The sequence below is a fragment of the Myxocyprinus asiaticus genome, chromosome 30 (genome assembly GCF_019703515.2).
Source record: "Myxocyprinus asiaticus isolate MX2 ecotype Aquarium Trade chromosome 30, UBuf_Myxa_2, whole genome shotgun sequence".
NCBI classification, from domain to species: domain Eukaryota; kingdom Metazoa; phylum Chordata; class Actinopteri; order Cypriniformes; family Catostomidae; genus Myxocyprinus; species Myxocyprinus asiaticus.
Window position 1 is genome coordinate 15,337,628 of NC_059373.1, and position 26,360 is coordinate 15,363,987.

Consider the following 26,360-nt stretch of genomic DNA (forward strand, 5'->3'; position numbering starts at 1 on the left):
CACTCGCCAATTCTCATTGGCCTTTTTTCAAAAAAGCAGAGGTGTTTGGGGCTCCCAAGAGTGACCCCTAGTGTCACTACATCGACACAACGTCTCGTTCCCTCCATCAGGGAACGGGGGTTACAAAAGTAACCAGGACGTTTGTCCAGATACTCAGGTGACATATAACCCCATGCTTCCTGTAGCACTTGCCATAGATGTGGCTGTTTTGTCGGGCACTTCTCACACACCTTACAGTCTAGCTGATCCCACAAAAGCTCAATGTGGTTAAGATCCATAACACTCTTTTCCAATTATCTGTTGTCCAATGTCTATGTTTCTTTGCCCACTCTAACCTTTTCTTTTTGTTTTTCTGTTTCAAAAGTGCCTATTTCTTTGCAATTCTTCCCATAAGGCCTGTACCCCTGAGTCTTCTCTTTACTGTTTTACATTAAACTGGTGTTGAGTGGGTAGAATTCAATGAAGCTGTCAGCTGAGGACATGTGAGGCATCTATTTCTCAAACTTGAGACTCTGATGTATTATCCTCTTGTTTAGTTGTATATCTTGCCTTCCAGTCCTCTTTCTGTCCTTGTTAGAGCCAGTTGCCCTTCGTCTTTGAAGACTGTAGTGTACACCTTTTTATGAAATCTTCAGTTTTTTGGCAATTTCAAGCATTGTATAGCCTTCATTCCTCAAAACAATGATTGACTGACAAGTTTCTAGAGAAAGCAGTTTCTTTTTTGCCATTTTTGACCTAATATTGACCTGAAGACATGCCAGTCCTTTGCATACTGTGGCAACTCAAAAACAAACACAAAGACAATGTTAAGCTTCATTTAATGAACCAAATAACTTTCAACTGTGTTTGATATAATGGTAAGTGATTTTCTACTACCTGTTTAGCAATTTAGCATGATTACTCAAGGATAAGGTGTTGGAGTGATGGCTGCTGGAAATGGGGCCTGTCTAGATTTGATCAAAAATGACTTTTTTCAAATAGTGATGGTGCTGTTTTTTACATCAGTAATGTCTATATTTTGTCTATATTATGTCTATATCAGTCAATGACTATATTTTGTGATCAGTTAAATGCCACTTTGGTGAATTAAAGTTCCAATTTCCTTCCGAAATAGCAAAATCTGTACATTATTCCAAACTTTTGGCCACCAGTGTAAATATATATATATATATATATATATATATGTGTATATATATATATATATATATATATATATATATATATATATATATATATATATATATATATACACTATATTGCCAAAAGTATTCGCTCATCTGCCTTTAGACGCATATGAACTTAAGTGACATCCCATTCTTAATCCATAGGGTTTAATATGACGTCGGCCCACCCTTTGCAGCTATAACAGCTTCAACTCTTCTGGGAAGGCTTTCCACAAGGTTTAGGAGTGTGTTTATGGGAATTTTTGACCATTCTTCCAGAAGCGCATTTGTGAGGTCAGACACTGATGTTGGACGAGAAGGCCTGGCTCACAGTCTTTGCTCTAATTCATCCCAAAGGTGCTCTATCGGGTTGATGTCAGGACTCTGTGCAGGCCAGTCAAGTTCTTCCACACCAAACTCGCTCATCCATGTCTTTATGGACTTTGCTTTGTGCACTGGTGCGCAGTCATGTTGGAACAGGAAGGGGCCATCTCCAAACTGTTCCCACAAAGTTGGGAGCATGGAATTGTCCAAAATCTCTTGGTATGCTGAAGCATTCAGAGTTCCTTTCACTGGAACTAAGGGGCCAAGCCCAGCTCCTGAAAAACAACCCCACACCATAATCCCCCCTCCACCAAACTTCACAGTTGGCACAATGCAGTCAGACAAGTACCGTTCTCCTGGCAATCGCCAAACCCAGACTCGTCCATCAGATTGCCAGATGGAGAAGCGTGATTCGTCACTCCAGAGAACGCGTCTCCACTGCTCTAGAGTCCAGTGGCGGCGTGCTTTACACCACTGCATCCAACGATTAAATTTATGAGTGCTGGCTAATTTTCTAAAAATTATTATTTATGTCGGCACTAATGATGTCCAGCTTCACCAGTCAGAGATCACTAGAGATAATGTTAAAGAGGTGTGTGAATTTGCAAAAACGATGTCAGACACTGTAATATGCTCGGGCCCCCTCCCTAAAGAGAGATGGACTCCATCCCTCCAGGGAAGGTAATGTAGATAGAGCTTTAATTGTTGGTGACTTCAACATTCACATAGATAACGAAAATGATCATTGCATAATCATTCACTAGATTTAATTCTGTCATATGGATTTGATGTTGATACTATAGCAATTCTACCGCAGAGTGATGACATCTCAGATCATTACCTCGTCTCTTGTTTGTTGCGATCAGCTAATGTCACTCAATCTACACCACACTATTGTTCAGGTAGAACTATTCATTCAACCACTAAAGATAGCTTCACTAATAATCTCCCAGAATTGTCTCACATACTCAGTAAGCCAAAAAGCCTAGAAGAACTTGATGAAATAACAGAAAATATCAATTCAGTCTTCTCTAGCACTATTGATAGACAGTAATCGATTTCCTTCGATTAAAGAAAATGAAAGAAAAAAGCCAAGTGGTACAATGATCACACACAATGATGGAAAATGGAGTTCAAGTGGAAGAATACAAAATTAGAGATATTTCGCGGTGCATGGAAGGATAGAGTCTGTAGCTACAGACACTAAAAGCTGCAAGGTCAGCATATTTTAGCAAACTCTAAGAAAAATGTAAGAAAATGACCACACAATCCTATGTGTTTATTCATTACTGTGGCTAAATTGGTTAGGAATTAAAGCATCAAATAAACCAGATATTCTGTCGCAGCACAATAGTAATGACTTCATGAATTTCTTTACTGATAACATTTAAATAATCAGAAATGAAATTGGAACTATGCAATCAACTGTCACAGCACCTCAGAAAACAGTGTCTCATAATTTTGCTCACGAGCAACTTCAATCCTTGCAGTTATAGGTCATAAAGAGCTAACAAAACTTATCAAAAAATCAAAAGCCACAACATGTATGTTAGATCCAATACCAACTAAGCTCTTAAAGAGTTATTCTCAATAATCTCAGAACCTCTGATCGCGGCTGCATTTCTCTTCAAGTGCTTTTAGATCTTAGTGCTGCCTACGACACAATAGATCATGGCATTCTCTTGAATAGGCTGGAGAATTATGTTGGCATTAGTGGACTTGCATTAGCATGGTTTAGGTCCTATTTATCAGACCGCTTCCACTTTGTGTGTGTAAACAAGAATTTGTCAAATTAAACAGAAGTTAAGTATGGAGTGCCACAGGGATCAGTTTTAGGACCTCTGCTTTTCTCCTTATACATGCTTCCCCTGGGAGATATTATTAGCAGATTGTATCAATGAAATCAAAGATTGGATGGCCAGAAATTTCCTTCTACTCAATTCCAACAAAACAGGTACTAATGATTAGACTAAATACCTGTAAAAATAAGCAGCTAAAATATCATTTGACTTTCGATGGATGTACTGTTACGTCATCTTCTTCTGCAAAGAACTTAGGTGTTATATTTGATACCAGTCTGTCCTCTGAAAGTCAAATTTCCAATGTCTGTATAACAGCATTCTTCCACCTGAGAAATGTGGAAGAATGCTGTTATAAGACTAGATTATTGTAATGCATTACTGGGAGGATATCCAGCAAGTTAAATAAATAAACTTCAATTGTTTCAAAATGCAGCTGCCAGAGTGCTGACTAGAACCAAGAAATATGATAATTTTAGCCCAATTTTAACATTGTTACATTGGCTACCTGTTAAATTTCATATTAATTTAACAATTCTGTTAACTACATACAAAGCTTTGAATGGTCTAGCTCAACAGTACATAAGTGAACTTCTGACACGCTATATTCCGTCACGTTCATTAAGATCACAAAATTCTGGCTTGTTAATAATTCCAAGAATATCAAAATTCACAAAAGGAGGTAGATCCTTTTCATATTTGGCTCCTAAACTATAGAATAGTATCCCTTACAGTGTTTGCGATGCAGACACACTCACTCAGTTTAAGGGGCTGTTTACACGACAACGTTTTCAACTAAAAACTGAAAACTTTTTATGCATTTTGGCTGTTCGTTTACACGACAACGGCGTTTTGGGGCCTGAAAACGCAAACTTTTGAAAACGGGTTTCCAAGTGCAAGTTTTTGAAAACGATGCCGTTATCGTCTCCGTGTAAACATACAAAAATCCTAAAAGTCTTAAATTCTGTTTTGATGAAGAAAGAAACTCAAATACATCGTGGATGGCCTGAGGGTGAGTAAATTATCAGCAAATTTTAATTTTTGGGTGAACTATTCCTTTAACTTTGACGGCCCTGAAAATAAACTTTTCAGCACTCCTTTGTGGCCCCTGAAGAGTTTGAAAACCCCTGGCTTAGGTTATCTACAAGTATGGAATGGTATTGTATTGATAAACGTGCACACTTTGAATGCACTGTAAGACAATTTGGATAAAAGGGTTTGCCAATCAATAAATCTAAATACAGTAGTATAGACAAAGGTTTGTCTGAACTAAAATTATATGTTTTGGTTATATTGTAGTTCTTTTTAATGATACTTTCAGTCTTAATTTCTCTATCTGTGTTAATATTGAGACCACACATTGATTGTAATATCGGCTCATTTTTTTGGTTATAAGTCAAATGCGTTCAGATCTTTAGCTAGTATGACCCTTTTAGTTTATTATGTTGTTAATTTGTTTTTCTTTCTCCCCTCCCAGGTCTAGAATCAGTTTTCAGTTGCATTTCATGAACTTTTCCTTTATGATCTGTGTCTAGATTGTGCACAGGTTGGCTAGAATTCTCTGAAGTGACCATCCCTGAGTCCTCTGCATATGCCCATTGACACAGATCTGCACCATATGACTGACAGTCAACAGCTGCCTTGCGTTTGGCTGGTGCTTTATACAGATACTATTAATACAGCCTCTTAATGTCATAAAACAAACAGATAAACATAGATGGCATACTTTTACACCTTCAAGTGAAATATGCTTGTATGTGCACAATCACACTTCTATGCACTTTAATAAATGTCCATGGCATAAGAGAGAGAACATACAGTGCATCCGGAAAGTATTCACAGCGCTTCACTTTTTCCACATTTTGTTATGTTACAGCCTTATTCCAACATGGATTAAATTCATTATTTTCCTCAAAATTCTACAAACAATACCCCATAATGACAATGTGAAAGAAGTTGGTTTGAAATCTTTGCAAATTTATTAAAAAGAAAAAAAGAAAAAAAATCACATGTACATAAGTATTTACAGCCTTTGCTCAATACTTTGTTGAAGCACCTTTGGCACCAATTACAGCCTCAAGTCTTTTTGACTATGATGCTACAAGCTTGGCACACCTATTTTTGGGCAGTTTCTCCCATTCTTCTTTGCAGGACCCCTCAAGCTCCATCAGGTTGGATGGGGAGCATTGGTGCACAGCCATTTTCAGATCTCTCCAGAGATGTTCAATCAGGTTCAAGTCTGGGCTCTGGCTGGGCCACTCAAGGACATTCACAGAGTTGTTCTGGAGCCACTCCTTTGTTATCTTGGCTGTGTGCTTAGGGTCGTTGTCCTGTTGGAAGATGAACCTTCACCCCAGTCTGAGGTCCAGAGTGCTCTGGAGCAGGTTTTGATCAAGGATGTCTCTGTACATTGCTGCATTCATCTTTCCCTCGATCCTGACTAGTCTCCCAGTTCCTGCCGCTGAAAAACATCCCCACAGCATGATGCTGCCACCACCATGCTTCACTGTAGGGATGGTATTGGCCAGGTGATGAGCGGTGCCTGGTTTCCTCCAGGCATGATGCTTGCCATTCAGGCCAAAGAGTTCAATCTTTGTTTCTCATGGTCTGAGAGTTCTTCAGGTGCCTTTTGGCAAACTCCAGGCGGGCTGTCATGTGCCTTTTACTGAGGAGTGGCTTCCGTCTGGCCACACTACCATACAGGCCTGATTGGTGGAGTGCTGCAGAGATGGTTGTTCTTCTGGAAGTTTCTCCTCTCTCCACAGAGAAACGCTGGAGCTCTGTCAGAGTGACCATCGGGTTCTTGGTCACCTCCCTGACTAAGGCCCTTCTCCCCCGATCACTCAGTTTGGCCGGGTGGCCAGCTCTAGGAAGAGTCCTGGTGGTTCCAAACTTCTTCCATTTACGGATGATGAAGGCCACTGTGCTCAGTGGGACTTTCAATGCTGCAGAAATGTTTCTGCATCCTTCCCCAGATCTGTGCCTCGATACAATCCTGTCTCGGAGGTCTACAGACAATTCCTTGGACTTCATGGCTTGGTTTGTGCTCTGACATGCACTGTTAACTGTGGGACCTTTATATAGACAGGTGTGTGCCTTTCCAAATCATGTCCAATCAACTGAATTTACCACAGGTGGACTCCAATCAAGTTGTAGAAACATCTCAAGGATGATCAGTGGAAACAGGATGCAACTGAGCTCAATTTTGAGTGTCATGGTAAAGGCTGTGAATACTTATGTACATGTGATTTTTTTTTTCATTTTTTATTTTTAATAAATTTGCAATGATTTCAAACAAAATTCTTTCACATTGTCATTATGGGGTATTGTTTGTAGAATTTTGAGGAAAATAATGAATTTAATCCATTTTGGAATAAGGCTGTAACATAACAAAATGTGGAAAAAGTGAAGCGCTGTGAATACTTTCTGGATGCACTGTATTAACAGTTCAGTTGCAATATAATTTTGTCAAATCCTTCGTGTCTTTGCATGTTGCCAGGTGCAATGCAAGACTATCCACTGTGTATGCAAGCAGAAAAGAGTCTCCTTCAGGTGTTACATTCTTTCCTCACCAAAAAACACCTACACATCTGTCTTGGATCAAATGACTTTTTGACATTTGCTCCTTTGCGCTCTTTGCTTAACAGATAATATTTAAATTTACTATTTAAATACTGTATTTAAATGCACAGTTATTATTTCAGATTTTTGCTAAATGCTCACTGTGGTCAACAACCAATTTGCCATCTTGTCATCCAAACTCCAGACATCAGGTTAGCAAGCAAGCTCTGCAATGCCAATGCTATGGGTTTGATTCCCAGGGAAAACTCATACTGAAAAAATGTGTACCTTGTGAACCATCTTTGGACAAAAGTGTTTTCCAAATGAACTCTTGTCAATACAATGCATTGGTTTAAAAGAATTAACAGGCTGCAGTCTTTCTCCAGCTAGGGCATTAGCACACATCTACTCAGTGTCACTCTGTAGTGCATTATTCACGGTATCATTTACTGTTGGCGGAACTTATGAACATGATCCATACAGGCCCCATTTGCAGTTTACATATCTGCACTTATTTAAGACAAGACATTATTGTGGACCAAAACACTGTTATTTCAAATAGATTGACTTGAAACGTACCAGACAAGGCTAAAGACAAAGTCAGTTATCAAAGTATTCAACTAAGATGCACAGAGTAGGTTGTTTCCTATGCAGTTTTCTGCACATTTGCGCAGCCCAGGAAAAAGCTTAACACTCACTGACATCTCTGCCCTATTTAGCCCCAGCAAGTGCCAGTGTCTATGATGAAACGTGATTCCCCACCAGTCCCAGAGGTAGGCAAGTGTCAAGGAAAGAAGATCAGTGGAGATGCTTGGCATACTTTCCACCATCATGTAGAGTTGGTTCACCCATTTCAAAAGCACTAGTGTGCCTAAGAGAGAGCGCATAGCCTAGAATTTACTACGGATTGAGAATCACAACAAGGTGTTATATAAAAGGCACCAGGCGAAACAAAGGACGTGAATGAGGGAAGGAATCCCTGGAGGTAAACAATGTCAGAGAAAACAGAGGAAGCCACTACGAGGAAGCCCTCAGCAAACAAGAGTATTAAAAAGCTGCGTGCTATAAGCATGGTGTGCAGCCTGACTCGGAGCTGGCAGCAGTGGGTGAGCGAAAATGAAGAGAAGCAGTCCAGTGAACCCAGCGGGTGGGCCCCTGGTTACCCTGAAGATCCTAAAGATTCAAAAAAGGAGGCAGCCAAAAACAGACTCTCTCAGAAGTCTCTCCCCAACCAGGAGGATGTGGAGGCCCCTGGCCAGTCACGCATCAGAACCACCCAAATGGTAAAAACGGTGACAAGGGATGTCCAGGAGAGAAGTGCAGGCATTGAGTTTTTGACCAAACGTATCTGTAATGACCCATCCACAGATGAACTAGACAAGATTCTGAGTAAAAAAGGGACACCTACACGCCGCAGGAAGTGCTCCAACATGGTTTCGGAGCTGACACGAGGATGGAAGGAAATGGAAAAGGAGAAAAAGCAGGCTAAGGAGGGTAGTAAGTATAATGAGTTTCCCGAAGCTGAAGAGAGAGCCCTGCAGCTAGGAACCAACCAGGAGGATACCGCGAATGATAGAACAAAGGAAAATACAGAGTCGTCCGCAGTAAGGATCAAAAGAGCCTCTGTACTTGGGTGAGTTATGTTCTCCCAGCACACTAAATTAAGGTCAGAAGCTGAAAGTGTTTTTAAGGAGAAGTACTAATGCAGATCTGTTAAGGGATAGTTCACCCAAAAATGAAAATTCAGTCATCATTTATTCACCTTTACGTTGTTCAAAACCTTTATGACTCCATGGAACTCAAAAGGAATTAGGCAGAATTGCACTTTCATTGTATGGAAAACATGTCAATTTGACGTAATTTTCATTTTTGGGTGAACTATCGTTTGAAGTGTGTAGCTTCAGGTAGGTCAGGTACAAAGTTAATTTGTATGTTAGTACAGAATGTTAGTTTGTCATGGTAATAAAAGATAGATAGACTGTCTTAAATCGATCTATTAATAAGTAGTGCTGTGCTGTTTTACTCAAGCACTTTAAATAACAACTTTATGTCTGTGTACAAATGAAAATGCCATATGTGTGTGGTCCCGATGATGATAACTAATCTACCATATACTGCATTATCCATTCATATATTCCTTCAAAGTATTATAGACCTAAAAACTTTAAAGGTGCGCTCAGTAATTACTTCCCCATTAAAAAAGTTTTAGTCCTAAAGAAATTAATTGTACATTTGAAACATATATATAAAATCATTCCCACTCAAATGGGATGAGGACTCAAGTCATATCAGTAACCTTATAAAAGCTGTTTTATTTTACATGGGGCAGGGGCACCCTCATGGGTGCTGCCATTTTAGAATTTCATGACCAGCTGAATACTACTCGCTTAATCTCAGTAACCTTCTTGTTATTGGACACTTTCACTCTTGGATTAAATTAATCATGGTTGACTGAGAATAGTGAATTTCTACAATGGCATCTGTAACTGAAAATTGTTGATTTTGAATGATGCTGCATCCACACCACTAGGTGTCACTGTAAGTCCAAGATGACATAAGTAAAAAGTTACTGAGTGCACCTTTAAAGTAACATTATTTAAGACCATTTATTTTAAGGGATATTTCACTCAAAATGAAAGTTCTCACTTCATTTACTCACCCCCTCATGCCATCCGAGATGTGTATGGCTTTCTTTCTCCTGCAGAATACAAAGGAAGATTTTAAAAGGATATTTCAGCTCTGTTGCTCCTCACAATGCAAGTGAATGGTGACCAGAACTCAAAAGGCTGTATAAACGTAATCCACAAGAATATAGTGGTTAAATCCATATCTTCTGAAGCGATATGATAGATGTGGGTGAGAAACAGATCAATATTAAAGTCCTTTTTCAAATGTAAAAAAATTAAAAAAAATAAAAAATAAAAAATAATTACACCTAAAAAACTACACTTTTACTTTCACTTCCACATGCTGGTGTGACTTTTTCACAGTCTGCCACCTACTGGCTGGGGGTGGTCAATTGTAGAGATTGATAGTAAAAAAGGACTTAAATATTGATCTGTTTCTCAGCCACACCTATCATATTGCTTCAGAAGATATGGATTTAACCACTGGAGTCATATGGAATACTTTTATGCCTCCTTTATGTCATTGTTGGACATTCTGAGTTCTGGTCACCATTCACTTGCATTGTGAGGACCAACAGAGCTGAAATATTCTTCTAAAAATCTTTGTTTGTGTTCTGCTGAAGAAAGAATGTCATACACATCTGGGATGGCTTGAGGGTGAGTAAATGATGAGAGAATTTTCATTTTTTAGTGAACTATCCCTTTAAGACAAATATGCACATTTTTTAACTGTCTAATATTGTCAGTGTTGGTTAGTAATGGACTTTAGGAATGGACTTCATGTAATCTGGACTACATAATCAGATTATAAACTTGTAATAGATTAGAATAGATTGCATTACATTTTAAATGTTTGTAATCAGCTAATAGTTAGTTTTATGGATTACATGATTACATATGGATTACATTATCTATCACTCTCTTTATCTATCATATTATCTGTCTTGACTTTAAAAGAGGCTAATTGATTCAATGTATACTTACAGTATGTTTAATAAATGGATTGCAAATTGGTTCTTTCATCAAAGTATACAGAATTTAATGTTTTAAATATTTAATATTTATAAAAACATTAACTGAAACATGCAATAAGCAATCCACACATAATCAGCATCAAACATTACCTAAAAAGTGTTATCTAAAAGACTATATGTAAATTATTGATTACAGTTTTAGTTGTGTAATTTGTAATCAGTACCAGATTACATTTCAGAAGTAATATACCCAACACAGCAAGTTGCATAGTTTTATAAATCATATCTCTTTTGCTAATGTCTTAGGAGCAAGAAGGATGTAGAAGATGCCAACAAAATAAATGCCTTGTCCAAAAAGTACAGCGCTGTGGGCAACCTAAAAAATTGCTGGCAAAACTGGGCATCCAAGCATTCCATTAATCAGAAGCTGAACCCCTTCAGCGAAGACTTTGATTATGAGTACTCCATGTCAACACGGCTGCAGAAGGGTGAGGAGGGCTACGGGCGGCCCAAAGAGGGCAGTAAGACAGCTGAGAGGGCTAGACGTGCAGAAGCGCACATCCATCGTGAGATCGACGACATGTGCTACATCATAAGGACTATGGCAGACCCAGATCCAGATGGTTACACTCGAGTGACCTTTGGCGAGCTGTTTGACAGATATGTGCGAATCTCTGATAAAGTGGTGGGTATTCTAATGAGGGCCAGGAAGCATAGAAAGGTGGACTTTGAAAGGGAAATGCTGTGGCAGGGCCAGGATGATGGTGTCATTATCACTCTGTTAGTATGACATAAGACATGAAGTCATTCACTCTGGACTCAAAATGAAAGATTTTGCTGCTATAGATGACATGTAGAAAGGTAAAACAATTATTACCACAGTTCTGTGTGTTTATATGTATTGTCATATACTATATGAATTAAAGCTGAAGTGTGTAATGTCTGTGCCATTAACATCACAAAGCTGACTTGTAAAATTTGATTGCTTTTGAACAGGTTTACCAGAAACTCACAGATGGTGCAGACCTATAGTGGTTGAGCCAAAATTACTGTGTCAAGATGCTCAAAGAAACTGAGCAATGTCTGATAGTGTCACAGAGCAACAGTGTTTACACTTCTCTGTGAATTCAACATACAAATGACTTACTCATAGTTGTCTCTGCATATTAAGCTGGGATAGGAGAAAGTATTTTAACATAATAAAAGAAAACACACTTCACCTTTATGGTTTGTTTAATTACAGACTGAGTTTTCTGAGTTGCCTCAGCTCTTCCGTGTTTTTGCAGTATGTTTAATTTATTTAAGTGTATACATCTATAAAGATTTGTTACATTGCTGACAAATTTGAATAATCTCCTGTAAATAAGCAAATGATAATGACAGATTTGGCTTTTCCCCCCTAACTTTTCACAAAGGCAATAGAATTTAGGGCCTGAAGGTCTGTATTTGTAGTAATTTGTGTATCCATAAGAGGGAGCAGTAACACTAAAATCAGCTTTAAAAGCTTTCTCTGAGATATCCATTTACAGATGTGTTATGTGTTTTGAGAATTTAGAAATGTAATGGATTTAATAATAAAAAAAAGTTATTTGTAAGAAACGTAAATATAACCCTTTTTATAGCAATACGTGGAAATTTTACCAACACGTTGTTTCTTTCTTTATTTGCTTTATTTTATTTTGTTAAAGGGATAGTTCACTCAAAAATGAAAATTCTCTCATAATTTACTCACCCTCATGACATCCCGGATGTGTAAGACTTTCTTTCTTCTGCAGAACACAAATTATTATTTTTAGAAGCATATTTCAGCTCTGTTGGTCCTCATAATGCAAGTGAAAGGGTGCCAAACTTTTGATGCTCCGAAAAGCACATAAAGGCATCATAAAAGTAATCCATACAACTCCAGTGTTTTGATACATTTCTTCAAAAGTGATATGATAGGTGTGGGTGAGAAACAATATTTGTCCTTTTTGCTAGAAATTCTTCACCCTGTGAATCAGCAAAAACACAAGAAGAAGAATGTGAAAGTTAAAGTGAAGATTGACTGTGCAGGGAGGAGAATTTATAGTAAAAAAAGGACTTAAATATTTATCTGTTTCTCACCCACACCAACCATATCACTTCAGAAGACACTGATTTAACCAATGGAGTCTTATGGATTACTTTAATGCTGATTTATGTGATTTTGCACCCATTCACTTGCACTGTATGGACCAAAAGAATCTTAATTTGAGTTTAGCAGATGAAAGAAGGTCATACACATCTGGGATGGCATAAGGGTGAGTAAATTATGAGAGAATTTTCATTTTTGGGTGAACTATTCCTTTAAAAATAATGGTCGATGAAGAAACATTTACTATCATCTCTCAAAACTGTCAGAAAAGTCCGTGGTGAAGTAATCTACTATGTCAGGAATTTTTCCAATTCATCACACGACTTTATGGAGTGCAACAGGTTCACAAACAATGCTGCTGGAATACCATGACTCAAAACTGACAATAATTAGGCCAACATGAGTACATTCTGAAAGAACAAACAAATGTCAGCATGTTTATGAAAACTACACCCATTGCTAGTGGTTTCTTGGTAAAAAGTTGTATGAAAAAGTGAACAAAGCCAGTCTCATTAAAGAAAATGTTCAATCACAGATCAAAAAGAGATATAAGACCAAGCATTCCATCATTCCATTTGGTTTAATGCTTTAGTAGTCTTTTGTCTGGAAACCAGAAAAACCAGAGCTGACTGTCATTTTCAGGAATGCGGATGGAAAACCATTAACGGGAAGTAGCACGAGATAAAGGTGTGGAACAAAACTTCATACAGTATTTAGACAAGCACACTTGTTAGACAAACAAATGATCTTTTTTCTGCAGCGCCACTTAAATGTTTAGACTAGAAGTCTACATTCTGTATTTAATTAATTAAAAAGTATGTAACATGCCGTAATAGTGTTTTTGCTCACACATATTTTACTCTGAATGCATTAGTTGTAAATATATTATGTGAAGCAGATATGAAAAGTTGATTCATCGATATTACCTAGGATAATAGAAGTATTGGAAATGTATTATAGAATTCACTATATGGGCTGAGTAAATTATCAAAATCTATTGAATAAAATATGTTTTAAGTAGCTGATGGTAACAAGGACATATTGGGTTGTTTTCAAAACATTATTCTATTCTCTATTTTTTAAGTTTAAAATATTTGTGTGTGTGTGTGTGTGTGTGTGTGTGTGTGTGTGTGTGTGTGTGTGTTAAATAATATATATACAGTACTGTGCAGTACTTAGGCACTTGTGAAAAACTTTCAAAGTGAGGATTTCTTAAAAAAATAATGACATAAATAGTTTTCATTTATCAATTAATGTCATTCAAAGTCCAGTAAACAGAAAAAGTGCTAAATCAATATTTGGTGTGAACACTTTTGCCTTCAAAACAGCACCAATTCTCCTACTTACACCTGGACACAGTTTTTCTTGGTTGTTGGCAGATTGGAGAATTCACCACAGTTCTTTTATTTATTTCGGCTGTCTCAATTACTTCTGTCTTTTTGTGTAATCCCAGACTGACCCGATGTACAGTGGGGGCTCTGTGGGGCCATGCCATCTGTTGCAGGGCTCCTTGTTCTTCTATTCTATTCTATTCTATTTGCAAAAGAAATGTTTGGGAGTATAAAATGTATATTTCCTATTGACACACTAAAGTAGCAGATGTAAATAACCATCTTAAGACAAATGTTTTTGTGAAACATCTTATGTGCCTAAGACTTTTGCACAGTACTTATATATATATATATATATATATATATATATATATATATATATATATATATATATATATATATATATATATATATATATATATATATAATATATTTCAGTATATATTATTGTTAAGATACAAAAATATGAGTTATTTGTTGAATAGGCCTCCTTGCAACAAAAACAATTATTTATTTATTTTTCATTATCAAAAATCTAGTTCAGGAGATTTTTTTGAAGGAGGGAGTGGGCATTTGCATATTGACTTGGTGACTGGGGGGCCTTGGAGTCAAAAAGTAATTAGTGTTCTATCAGTGGTAATAGCAAATATGCTGCAATCAACTCTTCTGAACTTGGTTAGATCCAGAATGGTGGTCTTTTCCACATCATTTGTTCCAGGTTCAATGACGGCCACTTTTACCTAATGGGGTATATTTTATGACACTGATGCAGAGGCACACACTGAGTACTCTCTGTTCACTCTGTCTGTTTGTGGATAGTGGTTAAAGGTATAGTACACTCCAAAATGAAAATTCTCTCACCATTTACTCACCCTCATGCCATCCCAGATGTATGTAACTTTCTTTCTTCTGCTGAATACAAACAAAGATTTTTAGAAGAATGTCTCAGCTATGTAGGTCCTCACAATGCAAGTGAATGAGTACCAAAATTTTGAAGCTCCAAAAAGCACATATAGTCAGCATAAAAGTAATCCAGATGACTTCAGAGGGTAAATCCATGTCTTCTCAAGTGATATGATAGGTGTGGGTGAGAAACAGATCAACATTTAAGTCCTTTTTATCTATCAATACTCTTCCCTGCCCAGTAGGTGGCAATATGGGCGAAGAATGCGAATCAGCAAAAACAGGAGATTTATGGTAAAAAATGTCTTGAAAATGTACCTTTTTCTCACCCAAACCTATCGTATCGCTTCTGAAGATATGGATTTAACCACTGGAGTCATATGGATTACATTTATGCTGCCTTTATGTGCTTTTGGAGCTTCTAAATTTTTATACCCATTCACTTGCATTGTGAGGACCAACAAAGCTGAATTTTTCTTCTAAAAATCTTAATTCGTGTTCAGCAGAAGAAAGAAAGTCATGCACAGCATTGCAGTTTTGTTTCCTTACACGTCATCTTCCGAGCATCTGGTAATGGAATGCTTTTATGGTCAGAGATCGGAGATATCAAGTAGGAATATCCCACATCCAATTTGAATGGAGCAGCATAACACATTACTTCTGAAATGTAATCAGGTACTGATGGCAAATTACAACTAAAATTGTAATCAGTAACATAATATTTTAGATAACACTCTTTAGTTAATCTAATCTGATTACTATCTGATTATTTATAATCTAATTTTAAGAGTATTAAGTAGCCTACAGATATGCACTCCTTTACACAGTTTCATTAAACATTAGTAAACATGAAATCAAACAATCTGCTATTTTGTCGGTCCCAAAGTTCCTCCCCCTTGTTATCTGATTATGCACATTTAAAAACGTAATCAAATTACAAGTACTACATTTTTGTAATCTGATTACATAAACATATTACATGTAGTCCATTACTACCCAACACAGCTGTCATCTAGAAAAATCTAGGAAAGGTCCACGATAAGGAGACCTTTGACTATGTATGTCATAGGGGAGGACTTTTTCCACTCTATAGAAAATGATTATGAAATTAATGACTTTATGGCATCATGAAACAGGTTTTAAGATTTACACTTTTCAGTTTCATATTCAATTTCATTGTATAATGTTTAACTAAACTAAATTAATAAAACTTAAAATATTTATTTTATTAAAGATTAATCAACTCAGTTTGATGGAATTTTTTTACAAAATGTAAATGCATAAATCTTAATTTTTTTAGTGCATGTTCTACAGGGAAAAAAACAATAGCACAGCAGCTATCATGTTTATGATAATCTGCATTCATTTCTTTATCATTTCTGCTTGTTTAAGTCTCACTTGTAAATCATTTTGAATAAAAGTGTATGCTAAATTAATACATGCAAATGCAGTAGCGTTCAGGGCGCCCTCACAAGATGCCGCCCTGGGCAGCAGCCCATGTCGCCCTTGCCTAAACCTGCCACTGTGTAAATGCAATCATCTTCATGAAATAAACTAAATAAATGAATAAATAAATAAAACAGGAAACGTGTCTAAATAAATAAAAATAGGAAGCATGTCTAAAATGCACATTTGAATAAAATATGTTGAGTTGGTTTTTCCTTCAATCCGACAACCAATTTACTTTCAATTTACTTACTTATGCAACTACAATACCCATGGTTCTTTGAGAGAAGAGACTACACGCTTTTAAGGCACCCTCGGTTTAACAGAGATTGCTTGCAAGTGTTAATAAGCTGGACGCTTTGGCAGAGTCGGGTTCACTGACACCAACAGCATTACCCTTCCCATTATGTGCGAATCTATTGAGTAATAGAATGGCTGTTCAAGGTAAGGATTTCACAAACATCCTGAGAGCAATTTCTACCGAAATGTCTGTAAACTTAACACTGCTTTACAAACAAACACAAAGCTTCCCCACAGCCGGGTGGATTTATGATTGGATGTTGATAGTTGCTGGAAGCCGCAGATCTTAGTCCTGTTCTCGCGCTGGAAACCTATTACATAGAGATGGGCTTGCGGAGCCCGTGGGCTCGAAATAAGTCTATGCGTGTACTGTAAGGATTCGCGATTCTGCATCATTCAGCTTCTACGCTCAGCTCCCTCTGCTCGTCCACCCACTGATGCACATCTATACCGCGTAAGGGGCCGTTCACACAGAACGTGTTTATGCGTCCTTCCGCGCTGTGTTTGTGTGTAAACACGCGCTAGATAAACGTCTTTGACCGCTTTCAATATCGTTCTAAGGAACGCCGCGTTTTTTAGACGCCGTGTCAGGTAAAAAATAAATAACGTAAACTTTTAAAAACGCGTCTCGAGACTGCGTTCTCCTATTTGTGTTGCGCTACGTCTTCGGTCTGACCACTAAGAGGAACAGAGCGCAATATAATAATAAGGATATTATTGTTTAGAAACCGTATTACGTACGGTGCGTCACTTTTTTATTTAAAATGTGGATGACTGGCATGCAGATATTTTAAACGCGATGAACTCTTCTGTGAGGACCAGCAGACTGATGCGAGCGCGTTATTAATCAAAGGGTTTCATAAGTGCACGAACTGGACGCTTCGTCTTTGTAGACAGGTGTTTCGTTGTGTTTCGGCCACCTGCTCCGGTACCATGATGCTGGGGCAGTCTCCGCACCTGATCGGCGGCATCCTCTGGATTCAAAACCCAATGCGAGGTAGGAGGACATATGTATGGCTGTACTGTTTTACATATGCACTACAATGACCTGTTCCTTGTCGACACTTGTACTGAATTACGTTCTTTCCACGTCTTGTCGATGGTTACAGTATCAGATTGGCAGATCAAACAAGCCGGGTTTGCGAGGTCAGGAATAATGTTAAGAATGAATGCCTCTTTGCTGTAATCACATATAGGTTATTATCTGTTTATTATCTTTTTGTCGTTGATGTAGCCTACGTCTTTTTTAAATTGAACTGGGGAATGGAATGAACAGTTGTGTTATGTAAATAAATGGCCATCACACTACAGGTGACAGGGAACTTAATAGGCTTACCTATAGAATTTTTAAAATTTTTTATAAAAAAATAAAAAAAAATAAAAAAATTAAAAAAAAAAGCAAAAATTGAGGTTACAGTGAGGCACTTGCAATTGAAGTGAATGGAGCCAATTTTTGGAGGGTTTAAAAGCAGAAATGTGAATCTTATAATTGTAGAAAAGCACTTAGTCTACATGAATTCTTCTGCTGTTATTTATTTTATTTATTTAGTTATTTATTAACTAGTTTTATGATGGTTGTTTTAGGGTTAACACTGTTTTGTCATCATGGCAACGAAGTTGTAAAACTGAAAATAAATATACACAGAAAAGGTTAGTAGGCGATTTTATCACTGTAAAATCATGTTAACACACATTTTGTTTGCGTCATGTGGCTATACTTTTGAAACAGTAAGTATTTTAACGTTTACGGATTGGCCCCCATTCACTTCCATTGTTACTCACTTTTACTTAATGGGATCAAGCAAGAATCCTATTAAAAATCTAACAGGATTCTTCTGGATAAACAAAAAATTTGAAAACAATAGGAATTTAGTAAAATCTTTTGATTTATATTTTTTGATGATTCTTGTTTGATTCCATTAAGATTGTTTCCAAATCAGAAATAAATTGCATTAGGATTCCTTTAGGAATCAACCAAAAGGTCCTATGACATTGATAAACCTTGATGGAGACAAACGTTTTTTGGTCAGTATATTGAAGATGTCTCACCATATAGTCAGTAATCTAGAGAAATTAGAAACTGAGATTGTGTTTCACATAATAGGCCTGGACCTGCAAAAATGTACACTCCCTAAAGATAATTTATCTGCAATTAGTGTTCATTGTTCAGTGGAAATCCTTAAAGGAATAGTTCGCCCAAAACGGAAAATGATGTCATAATTTACTCACCCTTTTATTCGTTCCAAATCCATGTGATTTTATTTCTTATGCAGTACATAGAGGGAGATGTTTTAACGACTATCAACGTTCATCTTTTGAATTACATGGCAGTGGATAGTTTCACATTTTAAAGCTTAAACAAGGACCCAAAATATCCTAAAAGTAGTCCATGTGTCTTGTGCATCATTTTACAAATCTTTTGAATGCATGCAATAGGTTTTAATGACAAACAACCCAAAATTTAAGTCATTTTTCTGTGAAAATGTTGATTTCCAAATTGACTGCCATTGTAATGACAAGACAGACCAAGATATTCCAACATACTCTCACAGAGAAATTCTACAGATTCATATGACTTCTCATTAGATCGGGTTATTCTTTAAAACATTCCTTTTGTGTTCTGCACACAAGTTTGGAATGACATGAGGGAGAGTTAATTGTGATGAAATGATTATTTTTGGGTGAACTATTCCTTTCACTTAATCTTGCTTGTAAATTACAGTATACGACTCTGGACCACAAATCCATTCCACTGAAAAATGTAGTCTCCCTATTGATCCATTGCAAATTTTTGGGTAATTATACATATTAAAAACGTATGGTCATCCATAAGGATCAAGTAATCATTTCTTATCTCATCTCAGGGGATCTCATACCTTACCTTGCCTCAGGTGTTCTTATATAAGTACTCTGGCTCTTCAAAATACTTTTGATTCTTCTTCATGATTGGTCATCAGGGATGTGACATATAAACTGGAACCAAGCCTGAATGAACAAGACTTAGCTGTGTAGCTCAGCTGCAGGGCTGCTTAGTGAATGCTCTGCTGAATGATTCATCCTTGGTTGAGGCTCTTCTGCTTTATAGATTTCACACAAAATTAACAACAAAACACTATATTTCTTTCTTTCTATATTTCCTGTCTATGTGTAATATGCATGATATTAGGCAGCAGAAATATGGATGTCATGTGGAAATGACATCTATGAAATGGGGAAAGCTAGCAAGCTCGGGGTATGCAGTGCATCTCCAGAGATCAGCTAATGAACTGGAGAATGTAGAAAAGTGCAGCAATGCAATTTATGTTGGAATGGCCCGGCCATTGACAGAGCCATCACACAGTCTCGGGAGACATAAAAAGACATTTGCATTCACAAGACCTTAAACCAACTCAAGATCAAACTGGCAAGAGACTCCCTCCCACCCCAAGGAGACTCTAAGCCAGATGTGGTGCAACACATTGCTAATATGAATGCAGCGCTGAAGAAAATTTCAAAAGATATGGGGGTGTCAAAGATAAGTGTCAAACCAGAGCTTCTGAAGAGATCAAGCTCTCATCTATGATCACAAGAATTGTGTTGACAAGTGTGTTACAAGTTACAAGTTGGCCATTCAGCCTTGAGCTGTGTCCGAATATCTATACTTCCCTACTATATAGTATGACAAAAACTATGCCGAGTAGTATGTTCGAATCCTTAGTATTCATAAAGAAGTAAGCGAGAAATACCCGGATGACATACTATTAGGTATGGGACGATATATCGAGGAAAACTAAATATTTCGAAATTTGAAACATTGTTTTCTGTTCATGTGATCATAACTGAAATGACCTTTCAAACATCATAATCTCTCTGTAGTTTGATTACACTTTTTTTTGTAAATTGTTTACAGAGTGGTGTATGTGAGTGGGGGGGGGGGGGGGGGGCCTCTAGAAGCATCCCTGCTGTGTGAGTCTGTGAGATATGCCTTAATCTCTTAAAGTGACAGTACCATTATAGTGCTTGTTATACAAAATTCATGTTATTACTTGTAAATTGTACACATTTCAAACATTGACAACTCATATCATTATTCTACATACAATTTTAAGAAATAATATTAATTGATAGAATGTAGAATTTTTATATTTTTAATAAAAGTTAAAATGTGATTATAATAATCAAGACAAACAGTTTATTAAAAAACATTTTCACCACCTTTTTGAGGACCGGTTCTGTTCAGTTCTATTGCTTGGTATGCACCTGATCAGCCTAAATGTAGTCCACTATTTTTGAAGGCTTGTTTGTTTGTGATATTTTTTTTATAGTTAAAGGTATATGAGAAACTCAATTATTTAAACTTTGAGCATTTAAATTGTGTATTAAAGAATTTTGTTTTGATGAGAAATTATAATGTGCATTTTGCAAAAACATTTTTCAAAAAGTAAACACAATTTTCAGCCATACTTTGTCATTTAAGTGTTATCATTTTGAATCAAGATAATATAGAATCGTGAACCGAATCTTAATATAACCATATCGTCCCTTCCTTACATAATATTTCTGGTGAGATTCTGAAGTGTGTATCAACAGTTTACGATCCCATAATCCCTCAGGAGCTGAGGCGACATCACATTCAAAACACTAGATTTTAAAGAACGATGGTGAACTGTGGAGTCAAATGGCTCTTCTCAACTGTAAGTGATACAAATACTAAGAAAGTTGTTTCTTGTGCTTAAATTGTGCTTGTTTTTACAAAACAAGAGTAGATTATTTTCCACAGTTGTTGTTATTACAACATATATTCGGGTCACAGGTCAATACCTACATTCCCTTCATCAATTAAGGTACATACTCTAACAGTAAGCATTTTCAGATTCAGGCTTAGACTTCCAAAGCATTTCTTGATGGACCTCACTGCACAGGGGAATTGTTCACAAAGGGGCTTTGGTACATCCCATTCTACTTAAAATGTTTGTCTAATGAGATTGTATGGCTATATGCTTGATTGTATGTACCTGTTAATGTTTAATGGGTGTACTTGAAATAGCCAAACCCATTAGTGTCCACATTTGGCAATGTTTTCTAAAGAACCATAGAATTTAAGAAGTTTTTCCAATGGTAACAGGTTCTAAAATACTTTTTAACCCTTATATTTAATTAAAGGAATATTCTGGGTTCAATACAAGTTAAGCTCAATCGACAGCGTTTGTGGCATAATATTGATTTCCACAAAAATGTATTTTGACTCGTCCCTCCTTTTCTTTAAAAAAAGCAAAAATCTTGGTTCCAGTGAGGCACTGACAATGGAAGTGAATGGGGGCAAATTTATGAACATTAAAATACTTACTGTTTCAAAAGTATAGCCACAATACATAAAGGATATGCATGTTTACATGATTTTAGTGTGATAAAATCACTTACTAAACTTTTCTGTGTAAAGTTATAGCCAATTTTACAACTTTATTACCATGACGATGTTAGGTCAACAAACCCTAAAATGACTGTAATATATATATATATATATATATATTTGAACAACAATAATACCCAAGTTTTAACAGAAGAATACATTAAAGTGCACATAGAAAATTATAAGCTTCACATTTCTGTGTTTAACCCTCCAAAAACTGGCCACATTCACTTTCATTGTCTCCATTCACTTTCATTGTAAGTGGCTTGCTGTAACCTTGATTTTTTTTTTTTTTTTTTTTTAAGAAAAATGGTAATCAACATTATGCCAAATGTGTTGTCGATTGAGCTTAACTTGTATTGAACCCAAAACATTCCTTTTAAGAGTGTAGAAATGGGTATGCTGTGTGGCAAATTGGAGACCTTAAAGAATAAGTCTCATCATCGTAACCATCATTTTACTGGCATTTCAGAGGGAAAGGGAGGGACAAGACAGCCAAGTTCCTAAAGCAACTAATCTGATCTCCACTCTCCTTGAGACCATAGATAGGTAGCTGGTGAGGGAACAGGTGTACAGGCCCTCATCTTTCAACCCAGTCACATCAAAAGACCTGTGTACTGATTAAATATCTGTGATGAGAAGATCATGACTTTATGTTGGCGGCACGAGGGAGAAGGGCAATCTGTACTGTGACATCAAGAGCATCCTTATTTTTTCCAGACTTTCAGAATGCTTCTTGTCAGGGAGAAGTTCAAAGAATGTGAGAACAAATGTGTGATGTTGTTTCTAGGCTGGAGGATAAACAAAGACACAACTACTTTGCTTTAAGGAGACTTTTCTGTCAAACAGGGTACAAAAACTTGTTTATAATTGAGATAAACTAGTCCCAAGATATGAAAAGTTTCCCAGTTTGCTATTACAAAAATTCAACATGCTTGAGCCGGCGCCAGACTAGCCGATTTTTCCAGCGATTTTCAGGTGTAAGCTTCATTTACATAAACACTGGCCAGAAGGAGGGAGATGAAGCACACTTTTGCATCTGCCAGTGGGAGGTCATTAATCCCTTGACCGTTGTGACTCCCTGCTGAGTTAATGGCTTCAAAAACTGAAAAAGCACATCAGGCTTGCTCGAAAAAAAATTCTGTCACTGGGGCGGGGTCTTGTGTTCTCGTCAAGTAACCAATGAGCTTCCTCTTTTAAGGAAGAGCTAATCTGAAAGTTTACATCTGCGATCACACAATAGTATCTGTGATCTGTGATCGAATGCAATAGTAATCAATAGTGATTCTGTTGCCAAGCGCTTTTCCTGCCTTTTTTTCCTACACTAAAATTACATCAAAAAGCAGAGACACAACAGTCTGTTTTAATGGAACATAATTTCTTTACTCACTAAAAGCTGCATATGGACATACACATTCTACAGCAAGCCTCGAGGGGATAAATACACAATCACACACTTTCATAAGGTAAAGTTACTCCATGCCTGGCTCGTTTGGAGCATTTGTTACAGAACCTGGTGCATTTACTCTCTTAGTTCTGTTCGTTTAGGCATAAATGGACACGGCAATAACACGCGGATCCGCACCAAAACTATCTGTTCGAGACCACCTAGAGGAGGAGGTCTGGGACCAATTGCAACAAACTCTGGAGTAGTTCGCTTGTGGTGAGAATGCAATTCGACCCAACGGACCAAACAATATCCCTCTAAAAACCGTGAACACACCATATGGATCTGCAGAGAAGAAATCTATGGGTCAGCTTATCACTGTAATTCATCATCAAAACGTGGATATGGTTGCAACACTTTCTCACTCCCAAGGCGTCAAAAACTGATGCTTGTGCAGGAGCCCAGCGCGTCAATCTACAGACGCCAAAGGCACCCTCTGGCGTCAATTTCGGATGCAACCGGCAAGTGCATTCTTTTCAACAAGAAACTTTTGACGTCATCTGACTGACGCAAAGGGTATCAGAATTTTAGCATTGTTTAATTATACGTTGAGGTACAATCTTGTCATTGTGACATCTGTTGGGGGTATGATTTTCATTTCATTTGATCTGCAACATTTATTCACAGTGCTTAATATTAAATCTCTTGTTTATCTGTTTATTTAATCTGTCTGTACACATCCTGCACTGCTGAAGTGACCCATTTAATTCCAGGTGTATTCTGAGTCATACAATCATTTTATGTGAAGAACAAACCTAAATTTAAGTTTTTAGTCACCGATCACGGTCACCCAAGCTCCACCGTAACACATCCTGCACAAGTTTTGTTCAAAAATTGCCGCTTCAAGCGTTATGACACAGGTTTGATGTTAGAGACTCAGCGATTTTACCATTGGCTCTCACGTGTCTTGTGACACATCGTGACGAGCTCTAGTATTTACCATTGGCTCTCGCGTGTCTTGTGACCCATTGTGACGAGCTTAAGTATTTACCATTGGCTCTCGTGTGTCTTGTGACCGGTTGTGATGAGATCAAGTTTGGTTGTATTCATTTTATGAATGAGACGTGCCGGTAGAATCAGGATGACAGTTCCTTCACGGAGGGGGAATATTTTCATTGATTAAAACCTTTAGTTTCACTCTGCTACACACACAATGCAATCGTATGATTTGGAATATTATTATAGTGCATTTTTAGAAATAAATGATCGTGATTGTACTTTATCTACTTGTTACGTCTTTTCTATTGTTGAGAACTGGTTAGGTTTAGGCATAAATGTGTGGTTTGGTGCTTACAAATATCTACAAATAGTGTAATGTATATCAGATTGTGTATATCAAATTTTCTCTTTCATGTATTATATTGTTGATTATTAGTTAGGTTTAGAAATGGGGTTGGGTTAAGGGATCTAAAATATTAAATATGATTGTATAATGTAATATCACACTAATATATTAATAAGTATTATAAAACATTGAGGTTCAGCACATAATGTAATATTCAAAGATTGATAACTGACGACAAAGTTTTCTCATGGAATACAATGGGGTTTCTCACCGCGTCAAGGGGAGGATGCCAGGGGCACCATGCACGCAGACAGCTTCTGCACACGCGTCAATATTGGATGCTTAGGGAATGAGAACGAGTTGGGATATAATATAGCCTTTTGGCGGCTATATTAGACATAGTTGCACTTTTAAAATGAGTTGTTTAATAATTCCTGAGGTAATTTTTGCATGATCGCTTCTCTCTTTTGGATAGTGGCAGAACAGACACAGGTAGAATGGTACCAGCAACTTTTTTGACAGATAAAAAAGTGGCTTTACTCTTTTTGTATGTATGTGTGTGTGAATGTGTGCGTGTGTTTGTGTGCAGCCATGAGTGTGCAAAACAGTGACATAAACAATACTCGAATATTTGTACACATTGACACATTTTTACAAGTATTTCATTTTAGATATTATTTTATTTTACTGAACCATGAAGGAAATGCAACATTGTAACTATTGTAACCCCCTTTTACCTGATTTTGCAACTCTTTTAATGGTTTCAAATGTCACTCTAATTATTATATGCTATTTTATTACATTCCCTTTTATTTATTTAACTATAATTGTCAATGACTAACTTTTTGATATGACTGGTTTAAATCTAGAAACAATCTTAAGTCTTAAATCTGAAAAACAATTGCTGATTGATATATCATGTGTTTATCCTTTGTGCTTGTCTTATGAAAAAAGGAATATTAATGTTTCATCATGAACAATTAGATGGCCATTGATTATTTGTGCACAGATTAATCAGATTTGATTTAGAGCATTACAAGTGAAAACAATACAAACTAAGTGTATGTTTACACGACAACGATGTACTAAAAACGGAAAAGTTTTCCCTTCGCGTTTTTGAAAAATTTCGCATACCAAACGATCCCCGTTCACACGGATCCACGAAAATGACTAAAAACGCTGTATTATGCATGCCAGGCCAGTAGTTGGCGATGTCTCTTTGTAAAGAAACACTACGCGCCTGCACACATAAGCATTCTTCTACAGAGCGGTGAATACAAACAATGAAGATGGCGATCGCTGGTCGTAGTAGTGATGCAGTAAATCTACACTTTGTTGGAGAAGCGTCAATAAACTCAAAATCTTGAGCAGCACAAACACAGTCCTGTAGTCCACCATTGTAGTTTTGAACAGTTTTGACCCCTAAGGGGCCATTTACAGGACAACATTTTCAACTAAAAACTGAAAACTTTTTATGTGTTTTGGCTGTTCAGTTACACGACAATGGCGTTTTGGGGCCTGAAAATTTAAACTTTTGAAAACGGGTTTCAAAGTGCAAGTTTTTGAAAACTATGCCGTTATCGTCTCCATGTAAACATACAAAAACACGAATTTGTGAAAACGATGACGTCACGCGTATTAAGTGTTCAGTCTATACGCATGCGCATGAATAATTCAAAATAATGCGCGAGACGTTCA

At 37.0% G+C, this 26,360-nt stretch overlaps 2 protein-coding genes across 8 annotated transcripts in view; both read left to right on the top strand.

Moving 5' to 3' along the window:
• Positions 1 to 2,152: 2,152 nt before the first annotated feature.
• LOC127420634 (actin-binding Rho-activating protein-like) lies at positions 2,153 to 12,002 on the top strand. Of its 3 annotated transcripts, none has more exons than XM_051663043.1 (3): positions 2,153 to 2,168; positions 7,567 to 8,480; positions 10,755 to 12,002. In XM_051663043.1, exons 2-3 carry the CDS (start codon positions 7,840 to 7,842, stop codon positions 11,236 to 11,238), a joined length of 1,125 nt encoding a protein of 374 aa, XP_051519003.1. In that variant the 5' UTR covers positions 2,153 to 2,168; positions 7,567 to 7,839; the 3' UTR covers positions 11,239 to 12,002. The 3 variants fall into 3 exon arrangements, 2 of the variants coding, with proteins under 2 accessions (XP_051519003.1, XP_051519002.1); XR_007893835.1 differs by lacking the exon at positions 2,153 to 2,168 and having other exon boundaries at positions 6,828 to 8,480; positions 10,755 to 11,309; positions 11,445 to 12,002; XM_051663042.1 differs by lacking the exon at positions 2,153 to 2,168 and having other exon boundaries at positions 6,828 to 8,480.
• A 4,584-nt stretch (positions 12,003 to 16,586) lies between these two features.
• The window catches only part of LOC127420640 (sterile alpha motif domain-containing protein 12-like), a 161,612-nt gene continuing 151,838 nt past the window's right edge, over positions 16,587 to 26,360 (top strand). For 4 of the 5 annotated variants that reach the window (XM_051663050.1, XM_051663054.1, XM_051663055.1 and 1 more), the window contains exon 1: positions 17,006 to 17,538. In XM_051663050.1, coding sequence (XP_051519010.1) covers positions 17,475 to 17,538 — 64 coding nt within the window. In that variant the 5' untranslated portion in view covers positions 17,006 to 17,474. Of the gene's footprint in view, positions 16,686 to 17,005; positions 17,539 to 26,360 lie in introns of those variants that run through there. The other variant, XM_051663051.1, reaches the window with a different exon arrangement.

Coding starts and splice junctions, on each gene's coding strand:
- LOC127420634 (XM_051663043.1), top strand. CDS start 7,840: ATGTCAGAGAAAACAGAGGAAGCCACTACGAGGAAGCCCTCAGCAAAC. Junction 8,481..10,754: donor AAAAGAGCCTCTGTACTTGG/GTGAGTTATGTT, acceptor CTAATGTCTTAG/GAGCAAGAAGGATGTAGAAG.